This window comes from Myxine glutinosa, chromosome 7, assembly GCF_964187855.1.
Source record: "Myxine glutinosa chromosome 7, kmMyxGlut1.1, whole genome shotgun sequence".
NCBI lineage: Eukaryota > Metazoa > Chordata > Myxini > Myxiniformes > Myxinidae > Myxine > Myxine glutinosa.
The window spans coordinates 97,472,715-97,493,476 of NC_136267.1; the positions used below are offsets into that span (position 1 = coordinate 97,472,715).

Sequence of the window (20,762 nt, forward strand, 5' to 3'; positions counted from 1 at the left end):
CTTTTGTTGTCACCAACTGTGGCCCCACTGAACATTGCCTTTTTACCTTCTATAACCTCACTCTTCCATGAGCTTTGATTTTCATACAAAAATACACAATTTGGTGTCTGTCTGTCTGTCTGTCTGACGATTTTTGACCGTGATACATTCGGTCATTACTTATTGAATTTCAACCAAAATTGACAGTGAGACTAAGGATCACACGATGGAGGTTGTAGTGATTTACCATTCACCCCACCCCAAGGTGGTTTCCCCCACCAAGGGGGTTGCGTGCAGAGGTGTATATCCGTGTTAAGATCACTTTATCGTGGCGTTTTTCCAAAGCCGCCTCTAATAACAAAAGTAATAACAATGCTAATGATAATAGCATAATATTAGTTCGTAATTTTTCTGTATGGCGTTAAATGCTGTCAGTCGGCCATCTTTTGTCAGATTACAAAACAAAATATTCTGCATATCTATACTCATGTATTGTTTTTGTGCCAAGTTTGAACAAAATTGGTCATTGCAGGTCCGAGAAATGGTTGGGGACACGTTTAAGTAACAAAATGACCACCAGTCGGCCATCTTGGATCTGATCACAAAATAAAGTGAGGTGCACGTGTATGCCATCGCGTACTGTGCTTGTGCCAAGCCTGAACAAAATCGGATCATACAGGTTCAATAAATGGTTGGGGACATGTTTAAGTAACAAAATGGCAATCAGTCGGCCATCTTGGATCTGATCTCGAAAGAAAATGGCATGCATATGTAAGCCGTCATTCGTTGTCTGACTGCCAAGTTTGAACAACATCGGTAAATGCATGTCCGTGAAACAGTTGAGGACGTGTTCAACATTGGGGTTTTTTTTACAAGTAAAATGGCTGCCAGCCAGCCGGCCATCTTTGATCGCATAGCGAAACAAAATGATGGGCATATGTACACTTTCATGTATTGTCTTTGGGCCAAGTATGAACAAATTGGTCCTAAAATCTCTGAGATATGGTTGCGGATGCACGGATGGATGGACAGAAAAGACCCAATCCATAAGCCCCCGTTTCGGACTAAGTCCAACGGGGACTAATAACACTAATGATAATAGCATAATATTAATGTTATTACATGACACTATCCCCCCTCCCCAAGGCGTTTTGTGACTTGCTATAATGCCTTACCTTCCCTCCCCGACATCCTCATGGAAGTCAATTTTACTATAGGGAGTTTAATGGTGAGGCACGGTCTGATCTTTTCAATGACCTGATCTAACACAAGTCATAGCAATAACAATTGGCAATAATAATAAGGATAATAACAAGACCCTCTCCCCACCCCCACTGCTGCTCTCATAGTGAGTGGGTGTCCTAGTGTTAAAAAAGGGCATTCTGGGTTAGTTAAATGGATGTGGTCAACTATAACTAGAGATGGAAATGAATGGGTCTTGTTTAAATAACATGCGTCATGGAATGTTTTGGGATGGCAACCTCATATGTGTAACTGTTCCCACTTTGGGAAAAGAGTCCATTTAATTAAAGATGATTGCTTTGTGCTTTCAAGAACATGTTACAAGGTTTATTGGTATATGGTCGAATAACAACAAGTAATTTAATAATCATTAATATTCATTGCTTTGTTGTATCAGATTTCATTTTTTTTATTACGACGGTTTGAATTTGGAAAGGTAACTTGTGGACATCCTGTACAATTGACCAGTTACGAGGCAAAAAGAAAAGCAACAGTGAGAATTGCTTTGCAATACATGTCTGTCCCCTACTGGTCCCAATGAATGTTCTTGTTCCAAGCACTCAGCAATTGTGAGCCATATACAGTCGGACAAATTGTTTTAGGTTTGCAAAGCTACAGAATAAGTTGCCGTTTTTGTAACTTATCAAAATAAAGCCATGTACCAAGTTCAGTTGAATACGTTAAAGGGTATGAGAAAAGAAGTCTGGAAACCACAGGTGGGACAGACTTATGGATGGACGGACGGACAGACAGACTGAGAGCAAACCTATAGTCCGGGAAACCGGTAAAGGACTGAAAAAAAAAAAAACAAGAAAATAGAATATGACGTGAATGTGGTGATGGATATGCCTCCGCCCATGTCAGATGTCTTAGGGCTCTAAGGGGATCTATAGGGTCTACAGGGTTCTAAATTGTCTTAGGGGTCTATAGGATCTATAGGTTCTGAGGGGTCTCTAGGGTCTACAGGGTCTACAGGGTCTTAAAGCATCTTAGGGTATTAAAAGGTCTAACTCTAAAGGGTCTCAGGTTTCTGAAGGATCTCAATGGTCTTAAGGGTCTTACAAGGTCTTAAAAGGTCTTAAAAGGTCTGAGGTCTTAAAAGGTCTGAGGTCTTAAAAGGCATTATGGGTCGTAAGGGTTCGAAAAGTTCTTAAATGTCTTAAAGCATCTTAGGGTTCTAAAGGGCCTCAGTGGTCTTGAAGGGTCTTTGGGGTATAACAGGGTCTATGGCGTATTAAAGGATCTTAGAGTACTGAGGGGTCTTAGGGTTCTAAGGAGTCTGGGGGTTTTTTGGGTTCTTAAGGGTCTTAGCAGTTATAGGGCTCTAAAGGTACATCAGGGCATCATAATTAATAAACATATTTGCGTTCTGTGCAGACTAACAGACAGACAAACAATTGGATCCAAATGCAATATTCACTTCTCTGGTGAGGATAAACATTGATGCAACCAACAATAAAATCATCCCTTACCCCTTACCAATACACACCCTCGATAAAAACCAAGCGTACGAATGTGAGATCTTATTTAACTAACTTACAAGGCCTTCATGCACACCACAAAAGATGTAAACTGAACATCAAAATAAACTTATCACTTTCATTTTTTGAAATGTGCAGTTTTACAAACACGTTTCTTCAATTGTAATGGCTGATTATGTAACGGGAACTTCATTTCAATCACCTGGTTGATCAACAATGGCATGCTTGAGTGGTTCTGTATAGGGATCTTTCCCTTTAAATAATGACCCTCATAATTAAATCCTTCAGTTCTCGTGGTTAGACATTCATTTACAGCTGTCTATAGTCACTCTAGACTCTAGAGGCTTCTGACAGGGAAAACAACAAGAAAATTCAGATGCCACGCCTGACATCTGAACAACGTTTAAGGGCAATTGGGATGCTTGAGGCTGGTGTGAGCCAGCGAACAATTGCCCAACGTCTTGGTTGCTCACAGCCTGCAATTTCCAACCTGGCCAGGCATTATGGTGAGACTGGGACTGTGAATGATGGTCCACGAAGAGGAAGACCACGGGTAACCACCCCAAACCAAGACCACTGGATTGTGCTGCAGCACCTTCTTGATCATTTCCGCCCTGCGACGCAAACAGCTGCAGTGACGAAAGGTCGCCACAACAACCGCATCAGTGTCTCTACTGTGCGGAGGGGCTTGAGAAGTCGGGGCCTGGTGGCAAGACGTCCTTGCAGTGGTCCAGTGTTGAATGCAGTGCATCAGCGGAACAGACTAAGATGGTGTCTGCAGCATCACCGCTGGACACAGCAACAGTGGAGTGCAGTCTTGTTCAGCGATGAGTCCAGATTTTACCTCCATGCTGCTGATTGGCGTCAACGGGTATGGTGCAGAAATGGGGAAAGGTATGCATCATGCTGTATTCGCCAGATCAATCGTTGGGGAGGACCCAGTGTGATGGTATGGGCCGGCATTTCCACCCGTTTCAGGACACCTCTGGTCGTCATCGAAGGAAATCTCACTAGTCAGCGTTATGTCAATGAAGTTTTGAGACCTCGTCTGCTGCCATTTCTCCAGGCTCATCCTAACATCGCAGTTTTCCAGCAGGACAATACTCGACCCCATGCTGCTCGCCTGACCACCAACTTCCTCCAGGAACAGGGTGTTGAAGTGATGCCTTGGATGCCTTATTCCCCTGACCTCAATCCCATTGAGCATTTATGGGATGAGCTTGGTCGACGTTTTGCATCGAGGAGATCAACGGCTGTCAATCGGCAAATGCTCATTCAAGGCTTGCAGGAGGAGTGGGACAGACTTCCCCAGGACCGCATCAGACGCCTGGTACAGAGCATGCGTCGGAGGTGTACAGCCTGCATCACAGCTCAGGGAGGACACATGATATTGAGGACTGCTGTCATTCTGTCCTTGACTGTTAGGAGTGTTGTGTCCATTCCTGTGTCATTTTGTTTTGACTGTATTCAGGTGCGTGCCTTTGTGTTGCAGTGCTGTGACTTTTGTTTCACCACCCCTTGTGATGTTCATGCTTTTTGTTTTTTGTGATTGAGGCAACTTCTTGTTTATTGACATGTGTTTAGTAAAGATAGCTGAACTTTACCTTTGTGTTCAAATATTTTTCATTTTTGCATGGAGGATTTCAATGAGTGTCATTCTAAAGATTTGATACGTTTCTTTTGATGTTGAGTATATATAGGGTTTGACAAGACAGTGAAAGGAGCTGGTCGGGCAAATTGGAGGTAGAGCTGTGCATGAGTCTGGTGTCAGTCCAATCCCCTTGCAGGGCAATCGTTGGGGGTGGGAGGGGGGCAAAGAGAGAGAGAAAGAGAGAGACAGAGACAGAGAAACACAGCTGATCTACAGTGGTGACAAGCCAGTTGGCAGTTAAACCCTACTGCAGGGCAAGTTCCTTGGCAAAGAGAAAACCCATCTTTCTCTCTCAGATCCTTTGCATCTGGTTCTTTGATTAATTTATGGCTCGTGCCCTCCTCTCTATTCTCCATTGGTGGCGAACAGACTAGCGGGTGAGATAATTTGGCCATCACAATTCCATCTCGAGCCACAATATTTTTTTACCACGAGCTTTAACTGCAAAACCATGAGCTGGGCTTGGAATGGGTGGGAGCGGGGGAAGGAGATGGTGTTGGGTTAGCAAGGGTAGAGAAGATCGTGGTTTTGGATTGGAAATTATCTGAGATTGTGGTGAATAGCACGGGAGATTCCAATTATCTTGAAGGCCTTGGTTTCCACTGTCAAGCTGAGCAAGGTATGAGACAGGGGAGCCAGCCCAGAGCGGAGAGTAGTACTTCATCAAGCTGCGGATGAAGGCTTTGCAGGTGAATATGAGTTCAGGTATGAATACGAGTTCTTTTTCTGGTCTTCATCAATGATCTCTCCGACTCTCTTGAAAATCCTCTCTATCTCTTTGTTGATGACTCCACTCTCTGCCGCTCCATTCCTCATCCCTCAGATCAGCAGTCTGCAGCCTCCTCACTCTCTGCAGACCTAGACAAAATCACTGACTGGGCAAACAAGTGGAACATGTCTTTCAATCCTGACAAATCTCACACTCTTACGATGTCTCTCCGAAAAGACCGACTGGACAACCCTCCCACCCACTTTCTGAATAATCCTCTCCAAGAAGTTCTGTCACTCAAGCTTTTGGGTCACACTATCTGCCATGATCTTTCCTGGGAAAACCACATTTCAAATTTGGCCTCCAAAGCCAGTCGCCGACTGGGCATCCTCCGTCGTGCGAAGTCCTTCCTTGGCACACCTGAGCTCCTCACCACATGCAAGGCTTTCACCCGCAGCTCAATGGAATACTGCTCTCCCCTCTGGGCTGGTGCTCCTGCCTCACACCTAGCTCGTCTTCACGCTGTTGAAACCAAAGCGTTCAGAATCATTGGAATCTCCTGTGATGAAGCTACCTCCGAGGGCCTTTCACTTACTCACCGCAGGCTGGTTGGTGGTCTTTCTGTCTTCTACTAACTCCTCTCCGGCCTTGCTCCTCCAGCTCTCTCTGGGCCCTGTCCCCGAAATATTCCTACAGGTCACACAAGATCTGCCTGCAACCCTCTTATGGTTAAACTGCCAAAATCAAGACTCTCTGCTCACCTTCACTCCTTCATTCCTCTTTTCTCCTGCCTCTGGAACAAACTCCCTCACTCTCTTCAATCCCACTCCTCCCTCCAGGTCTTTAAAACAGCTGTTCACCACCATCTCTTATCTTCCCCCATCCAAAACCTTGATCTTTTCTACCCCCGCTAATTTCACCCCAATTCCACTTTTTTGAAATACCAACTTCTGTCCAGGAAGTCCTTGGTGTCCTTGTGTTTTATACTTCTGCCTCCCTCCCCCCCCCCCCCCTTCCCATGCCTCCTCCCCCCGGGCCCTCTCCCTTCCACACATCTCCCTGCTCTCGGATGTTGTGTTTGTGTACTTCCCCATCTTGTGTTTGTGTTTGTGTACTCCCCCATCTTGTCTTCCGCTCCCTCTTTTTGGGTATTTTGTTTGTCTGGTTGATTTGTTTGTGAAGTAAATGTTAGCTCTTTCACGAGCCTCGATTCAGCATAGAAAAAAAAAAAAAAAAAAAAGTGCTTCCCCTTCTCTCCCCATCTTGTCTACCGCTCCCCTTTTTATATACTTTGTTTGTTTGTCTGCTTGATTTGTTTTTGTGATAAATGTTAGCTCTTTCACGAGCCTGGATTATGTATACAAAAAAAAAAGAAAAAAAAAGGTGTGCCCAGAAAAGACTTTGTACGACTGAGGATACTCAGACAGTGACTGGCTTTGGAAGCCAACTTTTAAATGCGGTTTTCCAAGAATGATAGTGGCTGATAGTGAGACCCAGGAGTTTGAGTGACTGAACTTTCTCAGGAGTATTGTGAAGTAAATTATATTATGCTTATTCTAAAGCACACACGAAGGAAATAACTGTACTATAATAAGCATTTATTAACCCTTATAAGTCATTCCCACAACACAACATACTTGTACCAAGTTTGGTCAAAATATTTTCAGTGGGTCTCAAATTATCATAGTAACGAAAATCCGCTACACACATACGGATGGACGCACAGCCAGCCGGACAAGCTGAAGGCCTAATAGTCTAGTAGGAAGACTAGGTCCCCCTGCACCCCCCGGAGATATACTTCTAATCAGTGTTTCTAGATTGGAAAAAATGTGTAGAAAATGACTAGCTATGGCCCCAAGCTGAAAAAATGTCCCACATACCATTTTTATGCAAATTACTGCTGCAAATTTTATGCAAAATTATGCAAATTTTATGCAAATTTTTGATGAGGAGTAGAGTTGAGGGGTCTTTGAGGGCTTCATCGAGGTGCTCTCGGTTGCAAGACTGGGTCATTCTGAGAAGCACAGCAGGGTCAGAGATCATGATGTTCTCCTCCTCAGTGAATCTCTCCATCAACAGCCTCTCCATTGCCTCACACACTGTTTTGAGGCAAAAGAGGGACTTTGCGTAGGCCTTTCCACTGAGAACACCTTTGAGAGATCCACTTGTTACTAGTTGTGCCTCAAAGAGAATCTCTGCATATCCAGAACCACGCATCTTGTGTCCAGTGAGCATCCCGATGTAGTTCATGGATGTGTGGAAGGGTCCAATCGTTACTACATGACTAGCAAATTCATTTGGCCAGCGCCAGATGATGGGAAGGGCTTTCATGCAGACACCCAGATCAAATGTATTCAGGACCCATCTCTGACCCACCTCAGCAGTTGCTGCCTCGGAACGCTTCAGTAGCTCACGAACAACTGCGTTGTCTGTGATCGGTTGGTGGATAGGCGTGCAGTAGTCGACTGTTGATTTGCTGGGTGGGGGAGAACCAGTTGCAGAGGTGAAACCCCCTAGCCCAGGCACAGGCTGCAGGCCATTGCCATGCCATGCAGGCACCAGGCACAGACCGATCACAGACAACGCAGTTGTTCGTGAGCTACTGAAGCGTTCCGAGGCAGCAACTGCTGAGGTGGGTCAGAGATGGGTCCTGAATACATTTGATCTGGGTGTCTGCATGAAAGCCCTTCCCATCATCTGGCGCTGGCCAAATGAATTTGCTAGTCATGTAGTAACGATTGGACCCTTCCACACATCCATGAACTACATCGGGATGCTCACTGGACACAAGATGCGTGGTTCTGGATATGCAGAGATTCTCTTTGAGGCACAACTAGTAACAAGTGGATCTCTCAAAGGTGTTCTCAGTGGAAAGGCCTACGCAAAGTCCCTCTTTTGCCTCAAAACAGTGTGTGAGGCAATGGAGAGGCTGTTGATGGAGAGATTCACTGAGGAGGAGAACATCATGATCTCTGACCCTGCTGTGCTTCTCAGAATGACCCAGTCTTGCAACCGAGAGCACCTCGATGAAGCCCTCAAAGACCCCTCAACTCTACTCCTCATCAAAAATTTGCATAAAATTTGCATAATTTTGCATAAAATTTGCAGCAGTAATTTGCATAAAAATGGTATGTGGGACATTTTTTCAGCTTGGGGCCATAGCTAGTCATTTTCTACACATTTTTTCCAATCTAGAAACACTGATTAGAAGTATATCTCCGGGGGGTGCAGGGGGACCTAGTCTTCCTACTAGACTATAATGCTTTCAGAACCTTCAGCTCCAGAGGCATAAAAAACCAAAGCGCAAAATACACAAATTGGCAGAACTTTAGCACTTCAGTCAATGACAGAATACAAACGACTCTCTCACCATCATGTAAAGAAACAGTCAAGTCACTGTCATCGTTTGCACCTCCTTCAATGTCTGATTCATCTTCTAAATCCACATCACAAACTGCATTTGTGAGATCGCCTGGAATCACAAGTTAAAAAGGAGGGGTCAAACGTTTCTCCTGATCCTGTCCAGCACCGACAGAATTCCAGAGATGGGAGTTGTCCTTTTCTACGAGGAGGTCAAAAATTGAACAATTAGAGCATCATGCAGGACGCAGCTCATTTAAATTCACAGAAGAATGCAAAACATTTTTCATCAAACAAAACATATGTGAACGTAATGTAAAAGAGGGTTGGGGGGGTTAGGTTGTTATTTTTAGCTTTAATAGTTACAAGTGATGAACTGGCCATGTGCTAGAAAGTTGTGGAGATCAAGTTCCAATGTAAATTTGGAAAGGCAGGGGTACAAGATTCTGCCATATTGATGTACTCAATAAATAAATAAATCCCAAAACAGTTTTTTCTATTTTTGGGTAATCCTTTTCAGTATAACACACGTGCACACGCATGCACACACAGGTGCATCGTGAACTCTTCCAGGGAGACAGGCTCGAGTAACCTCTTCAATGACCAAGGACACAGATCCACCCTGACATCCAATACAGTAGAACACAATCCAAAGAAACAGGAAAGGTGATGTATGTACTGTATATGGATGATATAAAACTTTTCACAGCAAATAACAAAAAATTAGTAGAAAAAAAAAAAATTAGAGACATGGTACTCTGATGACATTCAAATGGCATTTTCCCTAGATGCAGTGCGTTCAGAAAGCATTCATACCCCTTGATTTTTTTCACATTTCTTTGTATTACAGCCTGAATTAAAAATCTATTTTTTTTTTTGTCACTGATATACAGATAATACCCCATAACATCAAAGTGGATTTTTTTTAAAATTTTTTGAATTCCTCCAGAATAGTTTTGCACTTTAACTTTCCCCCACCCCAACACACCCATGCCCCTCACAACCCCACCTCTTCCAAACCTCAGCTCCAAACTCAGGTTCACCTGCGTGACCAGATATCTCCCCCACTCCACTTTCTACCCCCATGCCCCCCAACAATCCTCTCCAGATTACCCCCCTCCCCCGATCCATCCCTCCCCTCCACCCCCACATACACAGAATTCCCTGGGTGTCGAATGGGTATCTCATCAAGTTATATCAAAATGGGCAAGCATGTGCTGTCATCGAAATAAATACTTCTACCAGCAAGGCCTAAAAAATTCAACGATTCTCGGGAATTCTACGATATAATCAAGGTGTACACCTTTTGAAGAGAGAATCCCTCAAAAACTTCCGTTTTCCCCCAAACTTATTTGAGCGCAAGTGTAACAGCATCAGGTGCATCCATTAGGACAATGACGTGTACCATTGTTAAACCACGCAGGAAACGCGTCATCTTGCCTGCGTGTAATCACTGGTTACCGTTGCCTGCAGAATGAACAGAATGATGTGATTTCATTTTTAAACATCCGTTTTTTCATCAGATTTATTTTAATTTCGTGTGGAGCACCTTGAGGGACCTCTGAAAATGTCAATACAAGTTGGGTAGACCCCACGAATAAGCAGTCCCCAAAGAGGACAGTCAAATTGTTCCCAAATTTCACATTTCAACGCGGCACAAAAACGGCAACCACAAATATTTACCTTTAAATAGTTTTCTATAAAAGTGAAAATAAAGCACAAAATCAGCGAAATGTGCATACCACAATGAGCAAACAAAATGTCAGACTTTCACTTTCAAAGATACAGTTCAACATGGTGGAGTTCGAAGCACAATGTTAGATTTGACGTTTATTTAATAAGCATATTTATATAGGTATATTAATATATCTTATACGAGTACCAAACTGCAAAGCCGCAATGAGCCGGCGAAGCCAAAGCCTCTTGCCACTATTTTACCCATCACTATGGCATCAGTAGGTTAGGTAGTTGGTCGTAGGTAGGTGTAGTAGGTACCGTACCTGGTACTCCCCAATACCTACATACAATAAATGTCACAACAAGCTTAAGGAAGTAACTATACGATGTGCTAGCTTAAGGCCAATTTTAAGAAATTTTAACTGGGCTTAACATACGTTTTCACAGTATGTGTGTCGTCTTCTAACTTCAGTCGATGTCAGGGCTGGTTCTCTCCGGGCACTGCGGCTTCCTCCACCAGAAGAAGTTGGCTTGCAGTAATATCAGTGCCGACAGATCAGACGATAGCGCCGTTTCAACGGCAATGTGTGACTGTCGTTAATCAAACCAAGCTTTCTTTCTTTATGTAAACCGCTTATTTCTGGCCGTGAAAAACTATCCCCGACGGCCACGAGATTTCTGAAAAATAATTCTTCGTCAATTTTAGAATATTTGATGCCGTTTTCACCCTCCGAAACGCGTAATAAGCTTTTAAAGAATATTTTTTCAAATGCTCGAATCTCATTGGTTCCAGTGTTTGGTGACGATTTTCGTTGAAGATAACGACGTTGGTTTTAATGTATTTTAATTACAAATTCGAGGTGCATTAGACTGTGAATCAACAAAGACGGGTGAAACAAACTCCTATTGAACTTTTTCGCAATTGTTTTATGCAAACTTCCGCATCCGGTCGACGGCGGCCTCCATTGCGTGATTTGGTTATAGAAATATTTTTTCAAATGCTCGAATCTCATTGGTTCCGGTGTTTGGTGACGCTTTTCGTTGAAGATAACCAGGCCCGTGCGGGCCGAGGTTGGTCTTAAAGTATTTTAATAATAAATTAGAGGCGCATAAGATGGTGAATCAAACAAAGACGGGTGAAAGAAACTCCTATTGAACGTTTTTAAATTTGTTATGCATACTTCTGCATCCGCAAGATGGCGGCCTCCATTGCGCTTCGGAATTCTCAAGCCAAGGCATAATCTGGTTTTCGACATAATACGTACTGTTACGGATTCCGGATTTATGTGAATTACTATTCAGGTCATTTCTTATTAATGTTTATTCTATTAAAGGTTGTTGTGGTTAAATGGTTAGAAGCGCTCCTGATAACAGGAGACCGGAAACGGGATGGAAAACCGGAAGAAGAAAAAGACAAGGTCGGGAGAGAAGCGGCCATCTTGATCCTCGACCAGCTCCGACGCGAGCCGAGTCGATCTTTATCTGCTTTGGAACGCTGCGTTTGAAAAGCCCGTCTGGCGAGAGGAGTTACCTGTGCGGGGTGATTGCCTGTTACGTGTCAGGTTGCCGTGGGTTCCTGGAAGGAACCAAGCGTCCGGCACTGTTCGCCTCGACGCCTACGAGTGCGTGTACGGGTCGCACCTTGGGCCTCGCGCGCTTTGCGAGCCGTTCACAGCCCAGAGGCCGCGATCACGGGCTCCGACCTCGGTGGCTTGCCGAGGAGGTGTCCGCGGCAGCAGCTGTTCCCGGTACGTGACGTGCACGTTTGGAGCACGTCAGCCAGGGGTCCGTTCAACCGCCCGTGTGCGGAGAGGTCGACCTTCACCTTGGTCTGGAGGGGCCCAGAGACATTGTGAGGGACAGTGACTATTGAGGGTGTCATGAGTGGGGAAAGGGGGGAAATATATGAGATGGCCATCTTAGTAATATTGTTGATTGATTGCTGATTGTTGTTGATTGATTGGGAATATATTATTGATTAATCCGGATCCTTGGTGTGGGGTTTCTTATTGACTGGAATTCATAGTGATTGCGTTACGAAAGCGTATAAATCATATATCTTTCTGGCGGGGTTCCTCTCACGGTCCGGGGGTCACCGAGACCAGGTAGTCACTGGGAGGACCACGTAACAGTACGCGTTTATTGACAACACCGGCTTCGCCGGCAATAATGAAAGTAGGTTGCATAAAAATGTGAATCAATGTGATCTCGTGTAATAACAAACTGCGTACGTAAAAACAAAAGGGGAGCGCTGTCTACTGCATCGTCATGACTTGCAAAAGAAGCCTGAAGAGCGCTCGCCAAGCAGCTTAAGCACTCAAGCAAGCACTCCAATAATACTGTTGAGATGCCAGGAGTGCACCACAATGTCCGTATTAGACAAATGAACACTTTTTGAATAGTCGAAACTGCTGCTGAGATCAATTCCGCAGTTATAATTTTGAAATTCGTTTCAGGTGAAGAGATTCTCGACCTTTGCGGAAATTTAATAAAGGCATGAACACTGGCGTTTGGAAGCATTGTGATGTATACAGGAATACAGAGATTCGTAGGTATGAAGATCAGCTATATTACCATTTGTCGATCTGAAGCTTTATTGTACAGAGACCGACCTCTTCTGAGGCAAGGCATACTTGAGTTGAGCGGACAAAATGGCGGACTTAAGACCCACAAGCTGAGCGACCTGAACGTAGGCTGACCAAAGGTAAACCTGTTAGTGCAAATGATCTTCAAAAACACACCCAAACAGTTTTCATTCATGCACTTCCTTGGAGATCGAGAAGTATGCATGTAAAGTTTGGGACCGCAAGGTTTCATGGTTTTGAGTTATGGAGAGGACACGCACACACGCACACACGCACACACACACACACACACACACACACACACACACACACACACACACACACACACACACACACACACACTCTTTTATTATTATATAGGTACTCAAGAAATGTGGATGTGACGTCAAAAGATGAATATAACTTTAAACAAGGTCAGCTTTGATTTCTTGGTGTATGTTTTACCATTGTAAACCAAAAGCCCTTTTTATGTTCAGTCCCCCAATTTAGGTAAGGATAAGTATTGGAGACAGAAACTCTGAGTCATTACCTCTGTCACCCAAGGTGGACGGACGTTGTTTTCATTCCTATCTGTTTGTCTGTCTGTGAGCAGGATATCTCAAAAAGTTATGGACGGATTCGGACAAAACTTGGTGGACAGGTTGGGTGTGACAAGTCCGAAATGTTTAAATTTTGGTAACTCGAGCTCTGACACCACTTGTATATAGGGGCTCTACTTTGACAGACCCCGTCACTCATTTCTTCCAATTCTCTCCCCCACCCACTCCTCACCCTTCTCCCTACCCCTCCCAACTCCACCCCCATCCCACCCCATCCCAGGCGACACTCTGTGATGCTCAGGGAAATTTTAAAAAAGCATTACGTACTTTGTGTACAGCTCTTGTTGAAACTTAATGCTTTGTTGGAATTGTGGTTAGTGGGGTTGTAGTCGTGGAATTGGCTCATATATGGGGTCATTGTATGGGAAGGGAGGGTGGACGTGGCACAGACCTCATGGGTCTTGCAGAATCTCAATCTAAATGAATTCCACAGCCTCCTGAATAGATTTAGGTTTATTAACAAACTTTTTTAGCTTCATAATTGTTAGGGGTTTCTCCGTATTATAACAGTGCTCCATTTATAAGGTAATATTTATAGATGCTTCTTTGCTTAAAATATATATTTTTTCTTGGTGATTGCAGCGTATAATGAACATGATGGTAAAGTTAAATGAAGTTATTTTAAAGGTTCAAGTTCATACACGTTCACATAACTCCTCTCGATTGTGTAGAGATAAATGTAAATAAGAGATCGATGGTAAAGAGAACTTTATTTTTATTTTTTAATCCGCATTTAGAGCAAACCGAAACGCCACACTTCAAACTAGACCGGCGGTCTCTGCTCACCAGGACTATCACATTGATCAAGGTCGATGACCTCGAACATGTTCTCATCGTCAGACTCGGAGTTCAGCACATTAAGCGTCTCTGGGCTCTCAGGGCGCTCACCAGCCATCTCCTCACAGCACACACGCGGACCACACCATTTCACCAGCACGTCATGTGGATTCTTCCTCCTCCCAATTACTTCTTCTTCCTCACATCATACTTCTTCTTCTTCTACAACCAAATTAAATGGCGTTTTCAGAGTCACTAGGCTCTATATACGCCACGCACCTAAACACTTGGCCGAAGAAGACAAGTTCCGGCAGACTTTATATAGTTTAACCTACTTATTTCACAAATTTTTAACTGACTTGACAACCGAGGGTGCTTTTGATTCTCCGTTATCGTTGCCGTGGTGTGTTCGATTACCAAGTTCCTTGTGCCTTGTGGAACGCTCGCCAAGTGGCCGAAGCACTCAAGCAAACACTCAATTCGAAACCGTTGATAAGGAACGGCTGGCTTGGCAAGCATTAGCTAGCTGCTCGGTAACTGAACACACCCAGACACGGAGGTCTGATAATAAACTTGGACGCGCAATGCACCGTGTAGTATTACTATTAAGTATTAGTACGAGTAAAGCCAATTTGAACTGCTCCGGCGGCCATCTTGGCGTGCCGATATTTCTGACGCGGTAGATTCAAGTTTCATTCCTGAAATATTTGCTTTCGTCATTTCTACTGCGATTTTGTCCAGTTTTTCTCGGAAAAATCCGAATGCCTCAGTGTGCAGCTCGAAACAGTCCATTGGCATGCTTGATTCAAAAAGTCACGATGATGAATCATCAGGCTAACAATGGTGCCCAGGGGCGGATCCAGGGGGGGGGGTGCAGGGGGTGCGCACCCCCCCCCCCCTTCGATCCAGGATGAGGGTGCAGGCGGTGCGAATCTGCTGAACTGTTGGACCAGGGAAGAACACAAGGAACTGCAGAAACTTCCAAGAACGCACGAAATGCCGTTTCTGACGATCAATTTTTTAAAATTTCCTGGGGGAGGACCCCCAGACCCCCCCTTTTATCCCCCCCCCATCCCCCCCAGCGCTATGGTTTCATGCACCCCCCCCCCCCCCCCCCCCCCGTCAAGAAATTCCTGGATCCGCCCCTGGTGCCTCAAGGACACAAGCCGGGATCCTTCATCTTGGGGAGGCCCTCAAACTTTACTTTCATTTGCCTATCCTTTTATTCATCATCAGAAAATACCACCCGTCGCTACGTTGACAGGAATACTAAGATAGGGGGGAGAAGAGAGAAAGAAGGGTGGGAGAGTGCGAAGGGTGGGAGAGTGCGAAGGGTGGGAGAGTAAGAGGAGTGAGAGGGGTGGGAGAGTGAGAGGGGTGGGAGGGGGAGAGTGAGAGGGTGGGAGGGGGGAGAGTGAGAGGGGTGGGAGGGGGAGAGTGAGAGGGGTGGGAGGGGGAGAGTGAGAGGGTGGGAGGGGGAGAGTGAGAGGGGTGGGAGGGGGGAGAGTGAGAGGGGTGGGAGGGGGAGAGTGAGAGGGGTGGGAGGGGGAGAGTGAGAGGGGTGGGAGGGGGAGAGTGAGAGGGGGTGGGAGGGGGGAGAGTGAGAGGGGTGGGAGGGGGAGAGTGAGAGGGGTGGGAGGGGGAGAGTGAGAGGGGTGGGAGGGGGAGAGTGAGAGGGGTGGGAGGGGGAGAGTGAGAGGGGTGGGAGGGGGAGAGTGAGAGGGGTGGGAGGGGAGAGTGAGAGGGGTGGGAGGGGGAGAGTGAGAGGGGTGGGAGGGGGAGAGTGGAGAGGGGTGGGAGGGGGAGAGTTAGAGGGGTGGAAGGGGGAGAGTTAGAGGGTGGGAGGGGGAGAGTGAGAGGGGTGGGAGGGGGAGAGTGAGAGGGGTGGGAGGGGGAGAGTGAGAGGGTGGGAGGGGGAGAGTGAGAGGGGTGGGAGGGGAGAGTGAGAGGGGTGGGAGAGTGAGAGGGGTGGGAGAGTGAGAGGAGTGGGAGAGTGAGAGGGGTGGGAGAGTGAGAGGGGTGGGAGGGGGAGAGTGAAAGGGTGGGAGGGGGAGAGTGAGAGGTGTGGGAGAGGGAGAGTGAGAGGGGTGGGAGGAGGAGAGAGGGAGGGGTGGGAGGAGGAGAGTGGGAGGGGTGGAGGGAGAGAGGAGTGGGAGGACGAGAGGGGTGGGAGGGAGAGAGGGGTGGGAGAGTGAGAAGGGTGGGAGAGTGAGAAGGGTGGGAGAGTGAGAGAGGTGGGAGGGAGAGAGGAGTGGGAGGGAGAGAGGGGTGGGAGTAGTGAGAAGGGTGGGAGAGTGAGAGGGGTGGGAGAGTGAGAGGGGTGGGAGAGTGAGAGGCGTGGGGAGGGATAGGGGTGGGGAGAGAGAGGGGTGGGAGGAGTGAGAGGGGTGGGGAGAGAGCGAGGTTGGAGAGAGAGAGGGGTGGGGGAGAGAGAGAGGGGGTGGGGAGAGAGAGAGAGGTGGGGAGAGAGGGGAGTGGGGAGAGAGGGAGTGGGAGAGAGAAGGGTGGGAGAGTGAGAGGAGTGGGAGAGAGAGAGAGGTGGGGGAGAGAGGGGAGTGGGGAAGAGAGAGGGTGGGAGGGAGAGTGGAGTGGTGAGAAAGAAGGGTGGGGGAAGAGAGAAAGAAGGGTGGAGGAAGAGAGAAAGAAGGGTGGGAGGAGAGAGGAGTGGGGAGACAGAGAGAGGTGGGGAGAGAGGGAGTGGGAGGGAGAGGGGTGGGAGGGAGAGTGGAGTGGTGAGAAAGAAGGGTGGGGAAGAGAGAAAGAAGGGTGGAGGAGAAAGAAAGAAGGGTGGGAGGGAGAGAGGAGTGGGGAGACAGAGAGAGGTGGGGGAGACAGAGAGGTAGGTGGGGGGAGACAGAGAGGTGGGGAGGGAGAGAGAGGTGGGGGAGGAGAGAGAGGTGGGGAGGGAGAGGAGTGGGGAGAGAGGGGGGATAGGGAGAGGGAGGGGTAAGGAGAGAGAGGCATGGAGAGTGAGAGGGGTGTGGAGAGAGAGGGGTGGGTGAGAGAGAGGGGTGGGGGAGAGAGAGGGGTGGGGGAGAGAGATGGGTGGGAGAGTAAGAGGGGTGGGAGAGTGAGAGGAGTGGGAGAGTGAGAGGGGTGGGAGAGTGAGAGGGGTGGGAGAGTGAGAGGGTGGGAGAGTGAGAGGGGCGGGGGAGAGAGAGAGGGGTGGGAGAGTGAGAGGGGGTGGGGAGAGAGAGAGGGGTGGGGGGGAGAGAGGAGTGGGGAGAGAGAGGGGTGGGGATGGAGAGGAGTGGGGAGAGAGAGAGAGGGGTGGGGAGAGAGAGGGGTGGGGAGAGAGAGGGGTGGGGGAGAGAGAGGGGTGGGGGAGAGAGAGGGGTGGGGGAGAGAGAGGGATGGGGAGAGAGAGGGATGGGGCGAGAGAGGGGTGGGGGAGAGAGATGGGTGGGAGAGTAAGAGGGGTGGGAGAGTGAGAGGAGTGGGAGAGTGGGAGAGTGAGAGGGGGTGGGAGAGTGAGAGGGGTGGGAGAGTGAGAGGGGTGGGAGAGTGAGAGGGGCGGGGAGAGGGAGAGTGAGAGGGGCGGGGAGAGGGAGAGTGAGAGGGGTGGGGAGAGAGAGAGGGGTGGGGGGGAGAGAGGAGTGGGGAGAGAGAGGAGTGGGGAGAGAGAGGAGTGGTGACAGAGAGGAGTAGGGAGAGAGAGGAGTGGGGAGAGAGAGGAGTGGGGAGAGAGAGGGGTGGGGAGAGAGAGGGGTGGGAGGGTGAGAGGAGTGGGGAGAGGAGTGGGAGGGTGAGAGGGTGGGAGTTTGAGAGGAGTGGGAGAGTGAGAGGGGTGGGAAGAGAGAGGGGTGGGAAGAGAGACGGGTGGGGAGAGAGAGGGATGGGGATGGAGAGGAGTGGGGAGAGAGAGGGGTGGGAGGGTGAGCGGGGTGGGGAGAGAGAGGGGTGAGAGGGGTTGGAGGATGGGAGGGTGAGAGGGGTGGGAGAGAGAGGGGTGAAAGGGTGGGAGAGTGAGAGGGGTGGGAGAGAAAGAGGAGTGGGACAGTGAGAAAGGTGGGGAGAGAGAAGGGCGTGAGGGAGAGAGGAGTGGGGAGAGAGAGAGGATGGGAGAAGGGAGAGAGGAGGTGTGGGAGAGTGAGTGGGGTGGGGAGAGAGAGGGGTGGGAGAGAGGATGGGAGATAGGAGTGAGGGGAAGAGAGGAGGTGTGGGAGTGGGGATGTAAGTAGGGGGGGGGGAGAGAAGGGAGAGAGGAGGTGGGGGGGACATATGTGGGGTGGAGAGAGGAGAAGGAAGGAGAAAAAGCAGGGGTGGAGAATGGAGAGAGGGCGAGAAAGCGGGGGATGGGGTGAGGCGTCGGAGAAGGGAGAGAGAATAAGGATAGAGAGGGGGGAGAATGGAGAGAGAAAGGATAGAGAGGAGGGAGAGAGAAAGAGAGAGAGAAAGGATCGAGAGAGAGGGGGGAGAGGAGATGGGGGCGGTAGATAGGTGGGGGGTGGGAGAGATAGGTGTGGGGGGGAGAGAGAGAATGGGGAGAGCATATCAGATCAGAGCAGATCAGAATGTAATGAAAGCAGATCACATAAAAAGGTGAAACGATGCGATCTCACGGTAAAAAAGAAAATTCACAACATTTTCAGCAGGCAGACAAGATGACACCGAGACACCGAGACACCTCACGACACCTGTGACCCACCACAGGAGTGTGGGGCCTGAACTTTGTATTTTTAGCCATCGACGAGTTAATATGACCCTACTGCAAAGCCGCAATGAGCTGGCGAAGCCAAAGCCTCTATTGAACGTTTTCGCAATTTTATTGTTTGTGCATACTTCCGCATCCGCAAGATGGCGGCCTCCATGGAGCGATTTGGTGAGTCAAAGCTTGGAATTCTCAAAGGCTCCAGCAAAATCTGGCTTTTCAACATAATACATACGCGTTCATTCACAACACCGGCTTCGCCGGCTACTAGTACCGACTGCAAAGCCGCATTGAGCCGGTGAAGCCAAAGCCTCTTGCCACTATTTTACCCATCACGATGGCATCAGTAGGTTAGGTAGTTGATAGTAGGTCAGTGTAGGTACCGTACCTGGTAAGACTTGGTAAAAGAGAAGAACAGACAGTCCTCCCCAATACCTGCATACAATAAATGTCACAAGAAGCTTAAGGAAGTAACTATACGATGTGCTAGCTTAAGGCCTATTTTAAGAAATTTTAACTGGGCTTAACATACGTTTTCACAGTATGTGTGTCATCTTCGAACTTCAGTCGGTGTCAGGGCTGGTTCTCTCCGGGCAAGGCGGCTTCCTCCACCAGAAGAAGTTAGCTTGCAGTGATTAATTCGGTGAATTCCGTCTCAACTTCGGATATTTCCGGCCGTGAAAAACTATCCGTATTTCTAAACTAAATATGTAAACCGCTTATACCGTATTTCTGGCCGTGAAAAACTATCCCATTTGGCCGCGAGATTTCTAAAAAATAATTGTTCGTCAATGTTAGAATATTTGACGCCGTTTTCACCCTCCGAAACGCGTAATAAGTTTTTTTTAAATATTTTTTCAAATGCTCGAATCTCATTGGTTCTGGTGTTTGATGACGATTTTCGTTGAAGATAACGAGATTGGTCTTAACGTATTTTAATTACTAATTAGAGGTTCATTAGATTGTGAATCAAAGAACGACGGGAGAAACAAACTCCCATTGAACTCTTTCGCAATTGTTTTATGCAAACTTCCGCATCCGGTCGATGGCGGCCTTCATTGAGTGCTTTCATTTTAGAAATATTTTTGCAAATGCTCGACTCTCATTGGGTCCGGTGTTTGGTGACACGTTTCGTTGAAGATAACCAGGCCCGTGCGGGCCGATGTTGGTCTTAAAGTATTTTAATAATACATTGGAGGTGCATAAGATTGTGAATCAAACAATGACGGGTGAAAGAAACTCCTAATGAACGTTTTAAATTTGTTATGCATACTTCCGCATCCGCAAGATGGCGGCCTCCACTGCGCTTCGGAATTCTCGAGCCAAGGCATAATCAGGTTTTCAACATAATACGTACGCGTTCATTGACAACACCGGCTTCGCCGGCTATTAGTACCCGACTGCAAAGCCACAATGAGCCGGCGAAGCCAAAGCCTCTTGCCACTATTTTACCCATCACGATGGCATCAGTGGGTTAGGTAGTTGGTAGTAGGTAGGTGTAGTAGGTACCGTACCTGGTAAGACTTGGTAAAAGAGAAGAGCAGACAGTCCTCCCCAATACCTGCATACAATAAATGTCACAAGAAGCTTAAGGAAGTAACTCTACGATGTGCTAGCTTAAGGCCTATTTTAAGAAATGTTAACTGGGCTTAATATCCGTTTTCACAGTATGTGTGTAGTCTTCTAACTTCAGTCGCTGTCAGGACTGGTTCTCTCCGGGCACTGCGGCTTCCTCCACCAGAAGAAGTTAGCTTGCAGTAAGATCAGTGCCAACAGATCAGACGATAGCGCCGTTTCTACGGCAATGTGTGACTGTCGTTAATCAAACCGTGTCGATGGCGCTGATTGGCTGACCTAAGCTGTTCGCTGATTGGTCAGCTCACAAAATTTCGCAAATTCAGACCTAAAATGACACCATTTGCATTCTGGATGAGATTAAAATTGATAAAATTTACTTATTGATTAATTCGGTGAATTCCCTCTCAACTTCGGATATTTCCGGCTGTGAAAAACTATCCCCTACGGCCGCGAGAGTTATAAAAAACAATTCT

At 47.3% G+C, this 20,762-nt stretch overlaps 1 protein-coding gene across 2 annotated transcripts in view; it reads right to left on the reverse strand.

The window, feature by feature from the left end:
* The window catches only part of AAMP (angio associated migratory cell protein), a 65,320-nt gene extending 51,034 nt beyond the window's left edge, over positions 1 to 14,286 (reverse strand). Inside the window, exons 1-2 of one of the 2 annotated variants that reach the window (XM_068122775.2) lie at positions 14,070 to 14,286; positions 8,433 to 8,534 (exon numbers count right to left, since the gene is read on the reverse strand). In XM_068122775.2, coding sequence (XP_067978876.1) covers positions 8,433 to 8,534; positions 14,070 to 14,178 — 211 coding nt within the window. In that variant the 5' untranslated portion in view covers positions 14,179 to 14,286. The remainder of the gene's footprint in view (positions 1 to 8,432; positions 8,535 to 14,069) is intronic. The other variant, XM_068122774.2, reaches the window with a different exon arrangement.
* Between the last annotated feature and the right edge of the window lie 6,476 nt (positions 14,287 to 20,762).